Here is an 18966-nt window from a genome sequence, read left to right on the forward strand (position 1 = left end):
CTTCCGGGGCGAGGGTCAGGGGTCAGGCATAGGGACCTTGAGCTTCGGCGAGCGGATGGGCGCCGGGGGCGGCGGGCCCCGGGAGGCGGGGCCTCGGCGGCGGCGGCGGCGGCGGCCGGGGACCCGGGGCCGGGAGGCGCGGCGGGGGCCGGGGGCCGCGGGGGTGCGGGCGGCGGCGGGCGGCGGAATGCGGGCGCGCCGCGGGTGGGGCCGCCCCGCCCCCAGGTGCTGCCCGGGCAGGCCGGCGGCGGGAGCGGCGGGCGGGGCGGGGGCGGGCGCGTGAATCAGGCCGCGCGGCGGGCGGGCCGCGACAGGGAGTGGCTGCCGGACCGACCGGACCGCGAGGCCGCTGGGCGGCGGTCGGCTCCTGCTGCCCTTGTCCCGAGACCCCGCGCACCTGGCCAGGTAGGGCCCCCTCCCCCGGCTCGAGCGGGGCGGGGCGCGCCGGAGGGGAGGCCGCGGCCGGGCCCCCTGGCTGGGGCGGGGGCGGCGCGCGCGGCGCCCCTCCGCGCGGCCTCACCTGGGAGGCGCTGCCACCCGCACCTGGGCCGGGGCCGCGCGGCGGAGCGCGGGGCGGTGGGGGCGCGGGGCCGGGCCGGGGGGAGGTCGCCGGGGCCGCGTGTGCCGCCGTGGACGCGAGCGCCCTCGCACGACGCCGGCCCGGCAGGAGCCGAGTGGGAAGGGGCCCGGGGCCCCGGGGCCAGCCTGCCCGGGCCGTCCTTACTCGCTCCCGCCCTCGCGGCCTAGCTGGAGCCTGAGGAGAGTGCTGGGCCCGGCCTGGACCCCTCCCTGAGGGGACCCCGCCCCGGGCTCCTGGGACCGGGGGTGGCCGGGGAGGCGGAGGCGCAGTCCTGCGTGGAGTGCCCGGAGAGCGGAAGGCCCTGGTTCCCTCGCGCCCAAGTCCCCGAACGGGGGCGGGTGGATGGGACACCAGGCCCAGGCAGCCGCTAGCTCCTCGGTGCACTAAGCCCTTTTGGCCCCGCGGGGCACGCGGCGAAGACTACAGCTCGTCAGCTTCGGTCTGTGCGTCCCAGCCGGCCGAATCCCGCCCCCCAACCTCGTCCCCGTTGCCCAAGGCTTGTACAGGCCTCTGCGGGGAAGCCTGCGCCTGGCTGTACCCGGTCACCTCGCCTGGTGCTCCTTCCAGTCACTTAGGAAACCCACCTCCTACCCAGGTGGGAGGTCCCTAGTTAGGGGCCCACTAGAACCCTGAGGGCCCTGGAGGCTTGGTCTGCCTTGTGTCAGGGGTCAGAGGTCAGCAGCAAAGGAGCAGATTCCTGCTGAGTCATCCACCTGGGTGGGATAAGTGCCCCTCCCTCCCTTAGGGCAGGCGTTTAGTAGGCAGATGTGTGAGGAGCCACACTGTTGGGGCCCTGTCCACTGCCCAGTCCACAGTTGAGGGGTGAGCAAGGTGAAAGGAATAAAGGCAGTGGGGGCATGGGGATTACTGTGTGAGGCCATGCAGGGCCACCTGGTGTGGGCACTCAGGATGCCCCCCCCCCCCTTCCTGACGAGTCCTGTCTGCTGAGGTGGTTCCTGGGCACCATGGCAGGCGTCCCCCCCTCCCCCACCTGCCAGCTGGGACAGTTTCTGCTGATTCCCCTCCCAGTGAAGTGCAGGGGACTGCAGGGTTCCCCAGCTTAGGAAGGCTCCCTCTCCACCGTAGGATAGTGCCCGCAAGCCTTGCCTTGTCTGACGCTGACCCCACACAGCCAAATTCCAGTGTCTTCCCGCCCCCCACCCTCTGTGGGACACTGTGGGAGACACTCCCCACGGTGACCAGGTACAGTGGGAGACCCCGCTACAGACAGACCTGCACCTTGTGCCCCAGTGTGGTCCACCCCTGAGAGCAGTGTGGGCATCTTGTATGTAACTGTGTAGGGGATGGTACCCCGATGAAGGAACGGCAGAACAGCTTTCCCTCAGACCGTCCAGCAGGTAGCCTTGCCCAGCCCCACGGCACGTCCAGTCAGCCTGTCACCCCCCAGGGAGAGTGGACAGGAGAGGTTCCTCAGGTCGTCATACACAGCAGTCTTGGCCCTGACATCTTCCCGTTCCCAGCTGCCTCCAACCACCCAGTGACCCCAGCCAGTCCAGCAACCAGCTGCCCCTGCGGACTGGGGCACACTGTGCAGTCTGGCAGGACCAGCATCCGGGAACCCGTGAGCTAGGTGGGATCTGAGTCCGGCTCAGTCCCAGCCCCGAGCAGCAGCTGGGGTGGGGTGGGCAGTGCCTGGCTCTCTCCTTCCAGGGTAGGAGGAGGACAGGTATCCAGGCAGTTCAGGGATTGGAGATTGATGCCCCCTGGGAATCTAAAAGAGGCCCCCATGTGGCCTTCCAGAGCTAATGGCAGCTTCTCCCAGCCTAGGCCCCCTTACAGGCCCTTGGGAGGCAGGTGGACTGGAGCGGACGAGGTGGGGCTTAGGTGTCAGTGTGAAGTTGGGATAAGGTGAGAGGCATATCTGGAGGAGCCCGATGGCCACAGCCAAGGATTCAGGCTTTATCTAGAGCACGGGGGGAGCAGGACATGACCAGAGACAGAAGACCACCACTGGCACACAGGGCTGGCTTTAGCCATGCAGGACTCTAAGCTTGTGGAGAGAGGAGGCTGCTGCCCGGATCTTCCAGGGGGTGTGGCCCGGAGAGTTTTTATCTAAGGTGGCACGGTGGCTAGAGAAGTGGAGGGATGGGTCGGAGGGAAGGGAGTGGTCCTGGTGGACAGGGACAAAGGGCAAAGGTCAGAGTTTGCTGGGCTGTGAAGTCCGTGAATGGGTTGTGGGGCTCAGAGTGTGTGAGCCCATAGAATGGGTGCAGGTGTGGCCAGGGACTGCGGACTTAATGGTGAGTCCTGGGACAGAAGTAGTGCCAGGTTTTGTAAGCTGAGCTCACGTTGGGCCAGGCATGGTAGCAGGTCAGCCCTGACAGCTGTATTTTACAGTGAACCAGAGAGGCACAGTGAGCGGCCCTGGCTGCCCCCCCCCCCCGCCGCCCCTGTCCTGTGGGCAGACACACAGGCGGGGGCCACCTGACTTGTTCAGTACACACAACTTCATTCAAGGCCCATGAAAATGCGTTCATGCCAAAATCAGAAGAAAACGAATGTAATAAAGAACAGCCTGGATTATATTTTCTTTATACCAACAGTCATAAAATACTGGGTTTTTTTTTATGGAGAAAGGGGCCCACAAAGAAGTAACTGGGTCACAAGGGCCATAAAGAAGCCCTGAGTGGGGGCTTCGTGCAGCCAGAACCCCTGCCTGGAAACCAGGGTGCAGGCGCTCCTGAGGTCCTGGGGAGAGGAAGGGCCCTGCCAGAATGGAGCAACATGAGACCCGGCCAGGGCACCTGTGCCTGGGTACCCTGCTGGCATCCCCCAGCTAGGGGGCATTCTGGGGTCCAGGGGTGCCCAGAAGGCCTCCAGGCATGGCCTGCACACCACAGCCCACTCAAGGTCACAGACAGCCCTTGCTACAATGTGTGTCTACACGTGGTGGGGTGGGGGGAGCGGGCCCAGTGCCACTGCCCCAGTAATGTGTCTCCCTGCCCCTCCCCAGGCCCCTGGCCCCGACATGGCCCGTCGCTCCCAGAGTTCCTCGCAGGGGGACAACCCACTGGCACCCGGGTACCTGCCGCCTCACTACAAAGAGTACTATCGCCTGGCGGTAGATGCCCTGGCCGAGGGAGGGCCGGAGGCCTACAGCCGCTTCCTGGCGTCTGAGGGAGCACCTGCCTTCCTGTGCCCCGAGGAGCTGGAGCACGTGAGCCGCCACCTGCGGCCCCCACAGCATGTTGCTCGCGAGCCCCCGGAAGGCAGCCCCCCCAATGTGGACATGGATGGCTCCTCGGGCACCTACTGGCCCATGAACTCAGACCAGGCAGTGCCCGAGCTTGACCTGGGCTGGCCCCTGACCTTCGGCTTCCAGGGCACTGAAGTCACCACGCTGGTCCAGCCTCCACCACCGGACAGCCCCAGCATCAAGGATGAGGCTCGGAGGATGATCCGCTCTGCCCAGCAGGTGTGCTGATGCGGGCTGGGTGGGCCGTGGGGGAAGGGCTGCCTGAGCTGGACCTTGAAGCGTGAGGAGGAGTGTGCGGGTGAAAGAAAAATACCAGCATTTCCGGCTTAGGGGGCAAGGGTGAGGCTAGGGCCAGCTGGCCACGCCTCTCCAGCCTTGAAGCTACAGCACGGGCTCCCTGGCAGCCAACTTCTGGGGTCACAGAGTGTTTGGTTATTGCAGGCTGTGGGCTCACTGCACAGTTCTGCTTGCTCTTGGTCATGGCCGGTGCCCAGAAACTCAAGGGCTCTGGGGTGGCTGGGCCCCCCTCCTGGTCTGGATTTATGGTTCAGAGGATCCCCTCATAGTCGAACCTTTGACACAGGCTTGACCCCACCAAACAGGTGGCAAATAGCAAAGGGAACCAGACATGGATGGAAGCTGAGGCAGCAGGTCCAGAAGCTAGAGACCCCCAACTGCCCTGTGCACCCTTGACAGCAGTCTCCTCCCAGGGGCAGGGCTAGAGCCTGGGCGGGGCCATTCGAGGTGCGTGGCAGGGTCCTCTTTTGCCTTGTCCCTTCCCCAACAGGAGGTAGGCCCCGTGCCTGCGTAGGGCTCCATCATGGGCCACCCACCAGCCAGCAGCCCCACACCCCCTCTGGCAGGCCTCTTCCTCCTGACTCCCCTTCCCTGGCAGGACCCCTGTCTCCCCTGGGATGGGCCAGAGGGCGATTTGCAGTGTTTGTGGGTGAGCCCGAGGCCCCAGCTGGGCCAGGCAGGAATGGCTAGAGAATGGTGGGGACAGCAGAGGGGTGTGTCCTCTGTCCCTAACGCGCCCCCCGCAGGTGGTGGCCGTGGTGATGGACATGTTCACCGACGTGGACCTGCTCGGTGAGGTGCTGGAGGCAGCCGCTCGCCGCGTCCCTGTCTACATCCTCCTGGACGAGATGAACGCGCAGCACTTCCTAGACATGGCCGACAAGTGCCGCGTCAACCTGCACCACGTGGATGTGAGTGACTGAGGGGTGTGGGGAGGTGGAAGACTCCTCCGCGGAGACCTAATGCCGCTCCCTCCCCAGTTCCTGCGCGTGCGCACTGTGGCGGGCCCCACTTACTACTGCCGTACTGGGAAGTCCTTCAAGGGCCACGTGAAGGAGAAGTTCCTGCTGGTGGACTGTGCCGTGGTGATGAGTGGGAGTTACAGGTGCGCCCAGCCCCGCAACCCCGACACCTCCCCACCTAAGGACCCCCTCTGCCCAGGCGCTGGTCCAGTAGCCCCAACACAGACCCCTCCCCGCCCCTCCACCTTGCAGACTTGACACTCAGAACCACTGGTGTCCTTCCGCGCCCCCCTGGGGCTACTCGGCCCCGCCCCCTCCTCGACTCTGATCTTGACCCCCGCCCCACCCGCAGCTTCATGTGGTCCTTCGAGAAGATCCACCGAAGCCTGGCGCACGTGTTCCAGGGCGAGCTGGTCTCCAGCTTCGATGAGGAGTTCCGCATCCTATTCGCGCAGTCCGAGCCTCTGGTGCCCTCGGCGGGGGCGCTGGCCCGCATGGACGCTTACGCCCTGGCTCCGTACGCGGGAGCTGGGCCCCTTATGGGCGGCCAGGTGACCGGGGCACCGACGCCTTTCTCCTTCCCCAAACGAGCGCACCTCCTGTTCCCACCGCCTCGGGAAGAGGGCCTGGGTTTCCCCTCCTTCCTCGACCCCGACCGCCACTTCTTGTCGGCCTTCCGCCGGGAGGAGCCAGCGCGGATGACCGCGGGAGCCCTGGAGCCGCACGCGGGGCTGCGGCCGCTGTCGCGGCGGCTGGACGCCGAGGCAGGACTTGGGGGAGAGCTCGCGGGCCCGCGGGGCTTGTTCCAGGCCCGGCATCTGGAGATGGACACCTTCAAGCGACACAGCTACGCGGCCGCCGACGGCACCGGCGCGGTGGAGAACTTTGCGGCCGCGCGGCAGGTGTCACGGCAGACGTTCCTCAGCCACGGTGACGACTTCCGCTTCCAGACCAGTCACTTCCACCGTGACCAGCTCTACCAGCAGCATTACCAGTGGGACCCTCAGCTTGCGCCGGCGCGCCCGCAGGGCCTGTTCGAGAAGCTGCGTGCTGGCCGCCCCGGCTTCGCGGAGCACGACGACTTCGCGCTAGGGTCCGGGCCACGCTTCCCCGAGCTCGGTCCCGACGGACACCAGCGGCTGGACTATGTGCCGTCCAGTGCGTCGCGCGAGGTGCGCCACGGCTCAGACCCCGCCTCAGCGCCCGGGCCCCGCGGCCTGGAGCCCAGCGGGGCCCCACGCCCCAACCTGGGCCAGCGCTTCCCTTGCCAGGCAGTGGCAAGGCTGGGCCCAGACGCCGCGCCCGACGCTGAGCAGGAGCGCAGGGGCGGGCCCGAGGGGCGGGCCGGGCTGCGGCACTGGCGCTTGGCCTCCTACCTGAGCGGTAGCCATGGCGAGGACGTGGGCGAAGAGGGCCTGACGGCACCCATGGAGGCTGAGGCCTATGAAGACGATGTTCTGGTGTCCGGGGGCCGAATGGGCCCCGGGGACCTGCTCCCCTCAGCCTCCCGTGCGCCCATACCCTTTCCAGCCAAGGGCCTGGTGCCCTGCCCCGGCGGTGGCGATAGCCCAGAGCGCGAGGGCCTGGAGGAGGCAGGTTTGGCCAAGCAGGACTCCTTCCGCTCGCGCTTGAACCCGCTGATCCAGCGCAGCTCGCGCCTGCGCTCCTCCCTGATCTTCAGCACTTCGCAGGCCGAGGGCGCCGGTGGGGCCATGGGGGCCACCACAGAGAAGGCGCAGCTGCTGCACAAGGAGCAGGCGGTTACCGAGACGCTGGGCCCCAGTGGCGAGGCCATGCGCTCCGCTACATCCACCAAGGTGGCCGAGCTCCTGGAGAAATACAAGGGCCCGGCGCGTGATGCCGGAGGGGCGGGGGCCCAGGTCACAGTCGCCAGCCATAGCAAGGCTGTAGTGTCCCAGGCGTGGCGGGAGGAGGCGGTGGCGCCGGGTGGGGCGGGGAGCGAGCGCCGCAGCCTCGAGAGCTGCCTGCTGGACCTGCGCGACTCCTTCGCACAGCGGCTGCACCAGGAGTCCGAGAGGCAGCCTGGAGCTGCCACGCTTACTGCCACCCAGCTGCTAGACACGCTGGGCCGGAGCGGCACTGACCGGCTGCCCTCCCGCTTTCTCTCTGCCCAGGGCCGCTCCGCCTCCCCACAAGGGCGGGTCAGCCCCCCGCTGGAGGGGCCTGGGCCGCGCCAGGCACCTCACCCTGAGCCAAAAGGGAGCCCCACCTCTGCCTACCCTGAGCCGAAAGGGAGCCCCACCTCGGCCTATGCCGAGCGCAGGGGCAGCCCGGTCCCCGCTGTGGCCGAGCGCAGGGGCAGCCCGGTCCCCCCTGTGCCGGAGCGCAGAGGCAGCCCGGTCCCGCCTGTGCCAGAGCGCAGGGGCAGTCTAACCCTTACCTTCTCCGAGGAGTCTCCCAAGACTGGGACCGTGGAGGAGGCGGCTGGCGGCCCCATGGAAGTCCTGCGCAAGGGCTCCCTGCGCCTCCGCCAGCTGCTGAGCCCCAAGGGGGAACGGCGCACAGAGGAAGAGGGCGGCTTCCCAGCGCCGCAGGAAAACGGGCAGCCCGAGAGCCCCCGGCGGCCGTCGCTGGGCAGGGCTGATAGCACTGAGGCTGCCGCTGGAGACGAGCGGGGCCCGCGGGCGCGCATGGCCTCCGCCACGGCCAACGCCTTGTACAGCAGCAACCTGCGGGATGACACGAAAGCCATTCTGGAGCAGATCAGCGCCCACGGCCAGAAACACCGCGGGGTCCCCGCCCCGGCCCCCGGCCTGGCTCACAGCAGTCCTGAACTAGGCCGCTCACCAGCCGCTGGCGGCCTGGCCCCTGACATGTCCGACAAGGACAAATGTTCCGCCATCTTCCGCTCGGACAGCCTGGGGACGCAAGGTAGGCTAAGCCGTACCCTGCCCGCCAGCGCAGAGGATCGCGACCGGCTGCTGCGCCGCATGGAGAGTATGCGCAAGGAGAAACGTGTCTATAGTCGGTTTGAGGTCTTCTGCAAAAAGGAAGAGGCCGGAGGCCCAGGGACAGGGGAGGGCACAGCAGAGGACGACACCAGGGACAGCAAGGTGGGCAAGTTCATGCCCAGGATCCTGGGTACTTTCAAAAAGAAGTGAGCCTCCTGGCCCCCCAGCCCCGGACCGGGCGCCTGCCTCACTGCCGCCACCACCAGGCAGAGCACCTGGCTCTCCCATCAAGGCAGCGTGCGAGCGGCTGAGCACAGCCGGAGCTCGGCTCCGCCTGGAGCTTTCCCAGTAGCTGCCTTGCCTTTGGTCCCGGCCTCTCCCCGCGCGGGCGCCAGCCCCTCACTGCCTCTAGCTCAGTCCCTGCCCCTGTGTCCTGAGTCTCCCCCTTCCTACACATCTGCCTCCATCTCCTCTTTGGGCTTCAGGTCCCCTTTAGACCTTCATTCACCTCAGGGCCCCATCTTTTTGTGCCTTAGGGCCCCCACCTTTGGGGGGGCCCATCTCTGTGCCTTGGTCCCCCACCTTTGGGGGCCCCACATCTCAGGGCTTCCATGTCTCAGGGTTCCCCTCTGCTCACTGCCTCCTGGCTCTGCTGCTTCCTCGCTGCTGCCTCTTTTCTGTGTCCTGGCAGCCCCAGCCCCTCTCCCTGGGCCTCCCACCTCCCCGGGGCTGGGGTCTCCCCCTCCACCTCAGGGGGCTCAGGGCTCACTTCCTGCCCTGCTTGCATTCCTCCTCACTGCCTCCTGGCACCCTCTTCAGTGGCCCGTCCTTTCACTGTGGGGGGCAGGGCTGGCGGCAGGCCATTCGTGCTGGCGGTGGGACCAGACCCAAAGGTTGTTCCTCTCGGAAGTGCTGTCTGCTGGGCTGCTGCGGGGGGGAGGGGGGCCCAGAGGACTCCTGAGAGACTGTCCTGCCAGGAGAACTGAGGCCAACCTGGGCCCCTTCCTGCAGGGCTCCAGCCAGCACCCCAGCACCCAGCAAGGGGTGAGAGCGCCGGGTTTTGCAGCACAATAAAGCCAGGGCTCGATGGATGCTGGGCCTCGGCCATGCCCTGGAAAAGGGCTGGATGGGAAAGCTTATGAACAGGTGAGGGTAGGGGTCCAGTGGGGTGGTGCCTGAGTCCTAGCCCATTGCTCCAAGGGTCCTGACCCTTCAGGTGCTCAGCAGACCCTGCCTGACTCCATCCTGTTCTGGATCCCTCCCTCTTTGTCACCAGCCTGCAAAGTTGAAGTTTCGCCACCTATCCTTCCTCTTTTTCACCTCTGGAGAGTGACTTTGATTTGAATAACACGTTTGACACCTGATGCTTAGGAAGTGCCCCGCTGTAAGTGCTAGCATTGTGGAAGTAGTCTTTCTGCAACTGTTTGTTTTTTGTGGGGTTTTGTTTTGTTTTGTTTTGCTTTGTGTTTAAGAATAAGAAATCACAATCACTCAGACTGGGAAAGGGTTTAAGGAACAAGGCCGCGGAGCAAAGGCAGCAGTCTGACTCCAAACAGCGGGAGAAGGGAGGGCGGGCTGGGGGCTGGGGGTACTTTGGTTCAGGTGGAAAAGGTCACCGAGGAGCCAGATGTGCTGGACTGTTCCTTGGCCTTGAGGTGCTTGCTGACACGTGTGCTATTGCGTGGCTTGCCGTGGCCCCGTTGCTCAGGGGGAGCCCTTGCAGCCTCCTGTCTGCGTCCTCCACGTCGTGCTGAACACCACATTTCAGATGCGAGTCTGCACATTTTGGTGTTAATAAAACACAACAAAATACTCCAGCACATTCCTATACATATATATGTATGTATGTATGTATGTATGTATTAATCACCCAGTTTATACATTGCCAGCGTTAGTCGGGAACTCACGCTTCCCTCTGGACAGCACCACCCATCCCTGTGGGGGCCACCAGAGACCCCACACACGTCTGTGCTGCCAACACCTGCAGCCACATCTAACCAGGAGACTCCTTCCACCGCAGAGCTGCCCGCGACCCGCTCCCTTCACAGGCAAACTGCTTTCCTCTGCTACTCCCACTCTTCACCCCGCCCGCTCTCCATGCAGGCTCACCACACGGTGCTCCCCTGGGGGCTCCTGGTCACAGAGCCCAGAAGACACTGCCCAGCCGCCCCCCAGACACCGGTGCCCCGGTGTCCGGATCCCTCTCGGGCCACACTGCCCCCCCCCCCGCCCCGTGTGTGCGCGCAGGGCTGGGCTTCCTGGGGCCCCACCTGCTCCTCTCTGGGCTGTGGCATTCCTTCCCGCTGCCTCATCCGTCCTCCTCCTCAGTCCGTGTTGCCCCCATCAACCGACTACTCCCTCGGCAGCCCAGTCTCCTGACTGGCTCACCTCCAAGCCAGGATTGGGGCATTTCCTCTTGCCTCCTTTCTGGGCCTCCTCCCAGTTCTCTTCTGCTTTCTCCATCTCTCTCGCAGCCACCGGGTCTGGGCCCACCCTCTGCCCAGCTCTCCCTGCCCTTCCCACCTGTGCCTCTCCTAGCAGCCAGCAGCTTTACAGGTGAGCAGAGTTCCTGCTCCCGGCAGCCCAGCCCCCAACACGGCACAGGCCACATCCTTCAGACGCTGAGCTCCAGCCCCGCAGCTGGGAAGCGGCCTGCGTGTTCCAGCCCCTGCCCAGGGTCAGGTGTGGTGCAAGGCACACCTGGAAACCATGAGACAGGTGCCTGTGGGGCCCTTGGATCTCTTCAGCTCCTACCCCCCTGGACCCACCCCCTATCAGGACAGACCAGCTGCCAGTCACGGTTGGCGGCCGGGAGCACAGTGACCACAGTCAGGGGCTGTGCCCTGGGGCCCATCATCTCTTACACTTTTACTCTGGCTCAGCGTCACAAATGATGTCATGTGATGACCACACTGAGGCAACAGGTGCACAAGTCCCTGCCCACCCCTGGAGCCCCTTGGGGGACAGCCTTGTCCCTCTGATGGTGCTCCTGCACCAGGCAGGCTCCGGAACCCTTGTGGAGAGGAGGGGAAGCTAGCCCCGAGGAGCCCCCAGGCCAGGCATTAGCACTGAAAGCCTCCAGGGAAAGCACTGGGCACTGGTCAGACAGGAGCCACACAGGGACAGCAGAAAGGGTCCACGCAGCTTCTCATGGGCTCTGTACTCGACACGGGGGTCCTCTGAAGGGGGTGGGCTCCAGGCAAGGGGTGGTGTGGCCTCAGAGGGAGTCCCTCACTGGGAATAGAAGATAGGCAGGCAGGCTGGGGATGGACAAGACTTTATTGGAGGAAGTGATTGGGGATGGGTGGGAACCTCATTTACTCCCCCAGAGAGGCCTGCACAGGCTCCCGGGATCTCAAGAATATAGCCAGGCAAAAGGGGGAGCAGGTAGAAGGGGGGTGAAGAGCATGGGGAACTTGGGGGCAAATCCGGGGCTGGGAGAGGGGCGAGGGCTGAGCAGAAGAGCTGGGTTGAAGGCGGGTAGGGCAGCTTATGCGCGGGGCCCCGGGAGCAGGGGCAGGTGGCCCAGCGCCGAGTGACAGACGGTCCCGTAGGCTTGAGAGTAGCCCCCGAGAGCAGCCCTTGCGGCGCCCTGGGCCCCCTGCGAGGTCGAGGCGTTGAACATCCTCCTGCCCGGCCGGGGCGCGGGCCGGGCATCCGCAGGAAGCCCGCGAGGGACCTGCACACGGTCAGTCGAGGGGCCGCGTAAGGGGCGGCCCGGGTGGGGGCCCTGCCCCGCGCGAACCCAGCGGCGGAGGGGGCGGGGAGGATGGCAAGGGAGCCGAGAGCCGGGGATCCGGGCGAGCTCACCCGTCGCGCGCCGGTCGCCCTCACCCCACGGCCCGGATTCCAGTCGCTCCGGATGAGGGCCTGGATGGCCACCTGGGCGGCGGCCTGGGAGACCAGGGAGGGCGCCGGCCCCTTCCCGCTGGGCTTCACCTGGGAAGGGGCGCGTCACGGGGTCACTGCCGGGCCCGCGGAAAGGAGTGAGAGGGACGCGCCCGGGCCGACCTACCCACGAGGGTGCCGAGGGGGCCTCCGCCGTCGCCCCAGGGGGCCTCTCCCCTCTCCCGAGACCTCCTGGGGGTGGAGGCTGGAGCAGGGGGGCCGAGCTCTGCCGCGGAAGGTTCTTGGCTCCGCAGGCCACGCCTGTGGGGTCGCAAGATCAACCCCGGGGTTAGTCCCGCGCGGCGGACGCTCGGTGGCTCCACCCAGAAGGGGCGGCCGTCGGAGCTCACACACCGTGCGCGCGCTGGTGACCGGGGCTGCTCGGAGGTCTGCGTCCGGAGTTCTGCGGGGGCGAGCCCGGGGCCGGCTGCGGGACGACTCTGGATTTGAGCAGGGGCGCCTGGGGCCGGGGGGCACTGGGCTGTGCCCCGGGGGCTGTGCCCCCCAGGCCCTTCTCTCTGGGGACGCGGCTGTTGCCCCTGCGCTCCAGGACCATCTGCGGAAAGGGAGGGGCGCTCAGAGGCTCACGGGTGCGGGTGTAGAGGGTCCTGGGGGTCGCTGAGGCAGTGGGAGGGGTCGAGGGTGAGCGTGGGTGGGGGACGGCGGTGGTCGCCGCCGGAGCACCTGGTAGATGCGGCTGCGATACTCGGGGGCTGAGAGCTGAACCCCTTCAAGCACCGGGAGCTGCACAGCCGAATCCAGTGCCCACTCACGGGCCGGGCAGTGGAACCTGCGGGGAGCCGTCGAGGCGGGTGTGGGAGAAGCGAGACTCGGCTGCGGTCCAGCGGGCCTCTCCGACCGAGCCCAGAGCTGCGACCCAACACCCGGCCCCAGCAGGGGAGGAGCTGGTCCACGGGACCCCGCCCTACCTCTGCACGTAGGGGTGCTGCAGTGCCTGGGCCGCGCTAAGCCGCTTGTCCGGGGCAAATACCAGGAGCCTCCTGAGGAGATCCAAGGCCTCCGGGGGTGTGTCTGACGGCAGGAGGGTGTCCAGCGTCTGCCGTGGCCTGCGGGCGCCTGCGTTTTGTCCCCTGTCCAGGTCGGGGGCCCTCCCCACATCCTTATCTGTGGCAGCTCTGCTTCCCACCCTGACCCTCAGCCCAGCACTACTTAGCTGTCTCGGTGCCTCTCCCCTCCCCATGCAACACACTCAGGTAGCCTGGGAGGGTGGCCAGACCCCTCCCTGCCTTGCCTTCTGGTCCTTTCCTCTCCGTGCCCTGCTCGGTTCCTGTGGGCCTCCCACACCTCAGGCCATGCTGGGTGACGCTGGAGATTCCGTATTTTTAGCGTCATCAAATTGCTGGGTTTGGGACCGTCATCGGAAGACCAGGGCCCAGGTCTGGACTGGCAGACCGGCCAGCAAGTTGACAGGAAGAGTGCCAGAGCCAGGCTCCTAAGCAGCCCCACTCACCGGGACCCCAGGCAGGGCAGGATCGAGGCACTGTAGCTTGAGCCAAGAGCCAGGAGGTCTGTAGGGTGGGTGGACGGAAGGAGGTGTGTGATGGGGAGAGCCTGGTCCAGCGGGGCAGCTCGGGTAGGTCTGGGCTACGTCCTCGTCTCCTCCTGCCCTGTGGAGTGCCTGTCTCTCTGCAGGGCTTGGGCCGTCTGGCAGGACTCCAAGCTTGACTACCTGGATGTGTGCTATGTGTGCGTATGTGCACGTGTGCCTGCCCTGGCACACTCTTCCACTCCCACTCTCGCACACGCACTCCACGTCTGGGCATCCCCACCTCCCTGGAAGAGTCCCTTCCCCCTCCACCCGGGATGACAGTAGGGCTCCCCCCACCTGGTCCTTCCCCTCACTTTTGCCCTGCTCCTTCCCCCAGGGAAGAGGAAGGACTCCCTAGACTACCTACCCCCATGGCTATCTTCTTCCACCTCTTCCCCCATCTCTGCAGCCCCACTCCCAGCACAGCTGCTGGACCTGCTCCCGCCAGTCCCAGGTCTTGTCCTGCTCTTGTCCTGACCCACCCAGCACTGGGTCACCCAGCAATGGACACTACTTGGCCCTCAAGGACCCGTAGCTCCTCCCTGGGCCTATCATATGTAGGGCCTGCCCTTTCCAGTCTTTCTGAGGCTCTGGACCCTTCCCCCTCGCCCTCATCCCCAGCCTCCTTCCCACCAGTCCTGGCCTGTCATGAGCTGTCCCCGTACAACTGTGTGCACTGACCCTCAGACTCCCTGATGCCCAGCAGGTCCCTGCACACACTAACCCTCCTTGGATGGCGGTGGGATGGTCTCCAGGATCAGCTCCAGCTGGTGCAGCGTGGATGTGCCGGGGAACAGGGGCCTCCCCCGAAGCATCTCCCCCAGGATGCAGCCCAGACTCCACATGTCCACCCCAGGGGTGTACCTGGGGCAAAAAGGGGTGGAGGCATGGTGGGGGACACTTGAGGCAGAGGTGGAAGGAGGAAGAGAGACATTCAAGGGGGCAGGGTCTGGGGTACTAGAAGGGAGCCAGTGAGGATGCACGTGGGGGCACAAGAAGGCCTGGGGGCCTTGGCTGAGCAAGAGGTTATGGGGGGGGGTGTTGGGCAGAGGGGGAGGGGAGGGTTGAGGGGGGAGTGGGGCTCTTACCAGCTGGAGGACAGCAGCACCTCGGGAGCCCGGTACCAGCGTGTGGCCACGTAATCTGTCAGGGCCTGGCCCTCAGGCCCCTCAGGGAGGCCACTGAGGGAGCGGGCAAGACCAAAGTCACAGAGCTTCACCAAGCAGCTGGAGTCCAGGAGAATGTTGGATGGCTGCAGGAAAGGAGGTGGACTGAGGGCTCTCAGGTGTGGGTCCCCACAGTGGGGGGACAGGGCCCACGAATGGAGTATGGGCGGCACCTTCTGGTCCCGGTGGATGACACATCCTGAGTGGATGAACTTGGTGGCCCGTAGGAGCTGGTAGATGATGTAGCGTTTGTGGATGTCCCTCAGCAGCTTGCCCTTGCAGATGACGGCGTTCAGGTCAGTGTCTAGGGGAGCATGGGAGTCAGCCTGGGGGCCTGGGCAGAGGGCTTGGGGTCCCGCTTTGGAGCCCTTCGGTGGCTGCAGTGCCCAGGTCCCACTGGCCGCCCTCGAAGCCCTGTCCCTGACCCTGTCCTGGGCACACACACTTCCCAGTGGTCCCAGCAGGCTTCTCAGGCCTGCTTGCTGCCTTTGTTGGTACGGTAGTAAAAGTCTGTGGGATTATTTTTAATACTTTATTTCCTGTTGCCTTGTTTTATAAAATGGGTAAAAAAAGGAAAATACAGCTGTGAACAGTGGAGAAAGCAGGAGCCTTGTGGAGGTGGGCTCAAGGTGGTCACTGCTAGGCCCCGGGGCGGACACACGCCCGCTGTTTGTCCTTGCGCACCGAGGAACCGCCCTAGCTGAGGGCTGGCCGCTGTGGCGACCCCAGCAGCAGAGGGCCATACAAGGGAGGCAGGCCACCGGAGGGTCCTGCACCAGGACTGAGCAAGGCCTCACTCACCCATAGACTCAAACACCAGGTAAATGTCCCTGTCATTCTCCGCCCGGATCACATCCAGGAGGCGGATGATGTTGGGATGGTCCCCAAGTTCCTAAGGAGAGAGCCAGGGGCTGTGTGCTTTGAGGGGCAAGGTCTGGGCCTCCCCCCTTGTTTGGAGAAACTGCACCTGGGGAGGTGGTCAGATAGCCCTGGCCACTCACCTGGAGCAGCATGACTTCCCGGAACGTTCTCTGGAATGAGACGGAAACATGTGTGGGTGTGGGGGAGGAAGGAAGCCCGCTTCGTGAAAGGGTGCGTAGGGATTGATGCTTGTCACCCACATCCACTGGACTATAGGGTCACAGAGCAGACGGTGCTCTGAGCAATGACAGAACCCTTCTGGGAACGGCTTTCAGAGTAACACCAGAGCTTCCAGGCACCAGGCAGCAGGAGTCAGCCCCACACCCCTGCCCTGGCCCCTCTCACACCTCTTCTCCACTCACTCACCTGGGCATCCGTCTCATCTCTAAAGGCATCGAAGATCTTCTTGATGGCCACGACCTCACCAGTCCTCCTGTCCACTGCCTTCCACACAATGCCGTAGGCCTGCGAGAAGGGTCGTCAGCTTGCTGGGCGCAGGGCCGGCCTCCCGCCCAGCCCTCCCCTGCCCACTGGACTGCTCGTGGTGCCTGCTCTGGCTCCTGGGAAGGAATGAGGGTGTGGGGAGGGGCTGCGGCTCTGGGTGAGGAGGTCCCTGCAGCTGCAGGCTGCTCAGTCTGTTGCCCAGGCCCCCGGCGTCTTCCAGAGAAGGGTGATGGGAAGCAAGGCCCCAGGAGGAAATAAGGTCACAGATGGGAGAGTCTGGGTGGGAGATGAAGCCTGTTCTGGGCACCGCTCCCGTCTTCCACATCCCCCCTCCAGCCTATCAGCAAATCCTGTTGGCTCCACATTCCGAATTCGTTAGGATCTGACCACTTGCTACCATCTCTGCTGCCCCACCGTCTGAGCCTCTTGCCTCTCGCACATCCACCGTCCCTCCTCTACAGAGCAGGGCGAGTCTTGTGGCACCAAAGCCTGCTACCACCCTCTGCGTCATGCTCACTAGAAGCCCTTGCAGCTTCCCAAACCCGCAGGAGATCGGAGCCCTCCTCCTAGTCACTCCTACCCCCTTCACACAAACTCTGATCTTTCCCCACAGCCAGCAGGTCCTTGCCTCAGGGCCTTTGCGTTTGCTGTCTGCACTGTTTGGAAGAGTCTTTCTTTCCTCCCCCATGACACACCCACACGGTCACACACCCTCACATACACTCTTAAAATCCCACATGCACATTTGCTCACACAAGGTTCTGGCTCTCGCTTCATGCCCATTTACCCACTCAGGCCCTTCCTGGGCCAGGCTTGGGATCCGCCCATCGCCCTCAGCCACTGGAGTGTGGGCCCGGCCTCCTTAGAGTGTCGTATGGGCACCAGAAGAGGCAGCTGGGAGCAGGGGACGCCGGGTGGGGGCCGGGGAGGGGATTTGTCCGGGATCCCACCGGCCTGAGACCACTGTGGGCCCAGAGCCAGGCGACAGGCTTCCTTGGAGTAGGCGCTGTTAGAGCCCTGCGCAGGACGCTGAGGCCCGAGGGACTGGGGGGCTTGCCCAAGGCCACCGTCCAGTCCGTGGAGGAAACAGGTCTTGAGCCCTGGACCCCAGGCAGTGTCGGACAGAACAGACCTCCCATTGGACCTGCCCCCGCCCTGCAGGTGGCCGGGCTCACCCCCTTCCCCAGCCGCCGCTTAAGCAGGTATCGCTGGGCTACGTGCTGGTCCACCTCCGCGGCGCACATGCCGGCGGGCGGGCAACGAGAGGCCTCCACACGGCCGCTGGGCTGGGACTGTTGAACCCGGTTGCCTGGGAGACTGGGCCGCCCACCCTCTCCCCCGCGCGCCTGCGCGGCGCCGGTGTCGGGCGGGGTGTGAGGCCCAAGCCCCACCCCGCCGCCTCGCCCCCGGCAGCGCCCCACCCACTCGGCTCCAGGCCCCGCCCCTCCCACCGCCCCGCCTATCCCGCCCCCCCAGCGGGGCCCGGGCCTCTGGAGCCAGGCTGCAGGCGCGGCGCGTGTGTCCGCCGGGTGCCCTCGGCCGGGGTGCTCTTCCCGCTGCCTCCCCGCTCCGCCGATGTGGTGCCGGCGGTCAGGGCGGTGCTCGCAGACCGCCCCCCACTACCGAGCGGGCTGGGGCGGGGGCCGGGCCGTCCCCTGCGGGGGCAAGCGCCAGGGCGAGCAGGTGTCGAGGCGCCCCAGGAGCTGGGGGGTGGGCTCTCAGGGCGGGGGCGTCTCCCTAGCAGCCCAGGGCGGGCCGGCAGGAGGCGAGTTTGCACACACTGTTGGTGGGAGCGTAAAATGCTACACCCTCTTTGGAAAACAGTCCGGCAGTTTCTTGAACAGAAATTTACCATGACCCAGGCATTCTTGAGCTGGAGAGTTACTCAAGAGAAATGAAAACAGGTCCACACAAAGAATCATACACGAATGTTCATAGCAGCTTTGCTTCCAGGAGCCCCAAACTGGAAACGACTCCAATGCCACTTCCAACATTTGACACAGAGGAACGGATAAACGAAACGTGGCCTAGGCGTCCAATGGCACGTTGCTCAGCAAAAAGGAAAGAAACTACAGAAATACACCACATGAATGGATCTCAAAATCATTATGCTAAGTCAGACCCCTCCTTAAAAGAATACACTGTATGAACCCATTTATATGGAACTGTAGAAAATGCTACTTACAGTCCAGGGACGGCCGCTGGGGGGAGCAGAGGGAGAGAGGCATTGGAATTTTCAGAGGTAATAGAAATGTTTAATTGCGGGGAAGCTTTCAAGGGTGTATACTTCTGTCTAAGTTAATTAAATCATACACTAAATACGTGGTTGTATCTCGATATAAAGTTGGAGGTCGTGCAGAATAAGCAAGGGAGAGAAGCCAGGTGGGAGAGACTGGTCTTCTGGTCCCCAGAGAGCATCCAGGGGTGCCCTGGACATGATGCCATCCCCCAGTAAACAGTTGGAAAACTGGACAAAATACTCGAAACAACTTTCTGCAAATTGGACAACAAGCAGTGCAGGAAACCAGGAACAAACAACCTCTAGACTCCAGTGCCAGCAATGTGTCAGGGACGGGTGGGGGGAAATTTCCACTGGTCCGAGACAGAGAAACTCGAAGATCCGTAAAAATCTGCTTTTTACTCCTTTTCCTGCTTCAATTCTTGCTAGGACCTGCACCACCACTTCACACAGGCCTCGGAATACACGTAGTGTATGTCCTCCTTGTAAGAGACAAGGAGTTAATGATTTCTCTAGAACAGATAGCGTCTAAGGAAGGACCAGGTAAGAATGACCAGACAAGTCATCATATGCATATTCCAGACCACCAGTGCTCCACACCTCCTGGCTCCCAGGAATAACACCTGAGCTCTCATCTGTGATGAGAGCTCCTGGATGCCTGAGGGGACAAGTACACCAGACCACCATCCTCGATAAACACCCCATTCCCCAAAGACCAGACTCATGTTCCTTTCCTTCCGGAGTCTCTCAGATGCTCTGTCTGTATCTGCTCTCTCTATATCTTCAATAAT

General features: G+C 64.5%; 2 protein-coding genes across 8 annotated transcripts; one reads left to right on the forward strand and one right to left on the reverse strand.

Annotated features, from left to right (window-relative positions):
- The first annotated feature begins 203 nt into the window (after positions 1-203).
- Positions 204-9785, forward strand: SACK1H (scaffolding CK1 anchoring protein H). 3 transcript variants are annotated; one of them, XM_045777409.2, is made up of 5 exons: positions 204-405; positions 3555-4016; positions 4841-5005; positions 5075-5199; positions 5409-9785. In XM_045777409.2, exons 2-5 carry the CDS (start codon positions 3570-3572, stop codon positions 8176-8178), a joined length of 3507 nt encoding a protein of 1168 aa, XP_045633365.2. In that variant the 5' UTR covers positions 204-405; positions 3555-3569; the 3' UTR covers positions 8179-9785. The 3 variants fall into 3 exon arrangements, with proteins under 3 accessions (XP_045633365.2, XP_087720645.1, XP_087720644.1); XM_087864519.1 differs by lacking the exon at positions 204-405 and adding an exon at positions 572-2841; XM_087864518.1 differs by lacking the exon at positions 204-405 and having other exon boundaries at positions 572-4016.
- Positions 9786-11235: 1450 nt separating this feature from the next.
- MAPK15 (mitogen-activated protein kinase 15) lies at positions 11236-17235 on the reverse strand. 5 transcript variants are annotated; one of them, XM_087864526.1, is made up of 14 exons: positions 17112-17235; positions 15859-15957; positions 15573-15602; positions 15373-15463; positions 14745-14875; positions 14494-14657; positions 14130-14269; positions 13328-13385; positions 12786-12923; positions 12541-12646; positions 12211-12412; positions 11984-12117; positions 11779-11907; positions 11384-11647 (listed from the first exon to the last, which is right to left on the reverse strand). In XM_087864526.1, exons 1-14 carry the CDS (start codon positions 17178-17180, stop codon positions 11459-11461), a joined length of 1680 nt encoding a protein of 559 aa, XP_087720652.1. In that variant the 5' UTR covers positions 17181-17235; the 3' UTR covers positions 11384-11458. The 5 variants fall into 5 exon arrangements, with proteins under 5 accessions (XP_087720649.1, XP_087720648.1, XP_087720652.1 ...); XM_087864525.1 differs by having other exon boundaries at positions 12786-12965; XM_087864523.1 differs by having other exon boundaries at positions 11236-11647; positions 11779-12117.
- Positions 17236-18966: the final 1731 nt, after the last annotated feature.

Source organism: Ursus americanus, chromosome 9, assembly GCF_024610735.1.
Source record: "Ursus americanus isolate L20-20 chromosome 9, mUrsAme1.1.p, whole genome shotgun sequence".
NCBI lineage: Eukaryota > Metazoa > Chordata > Mammalia > Carnivora > Ursidae > Ursus > Ursus americanus.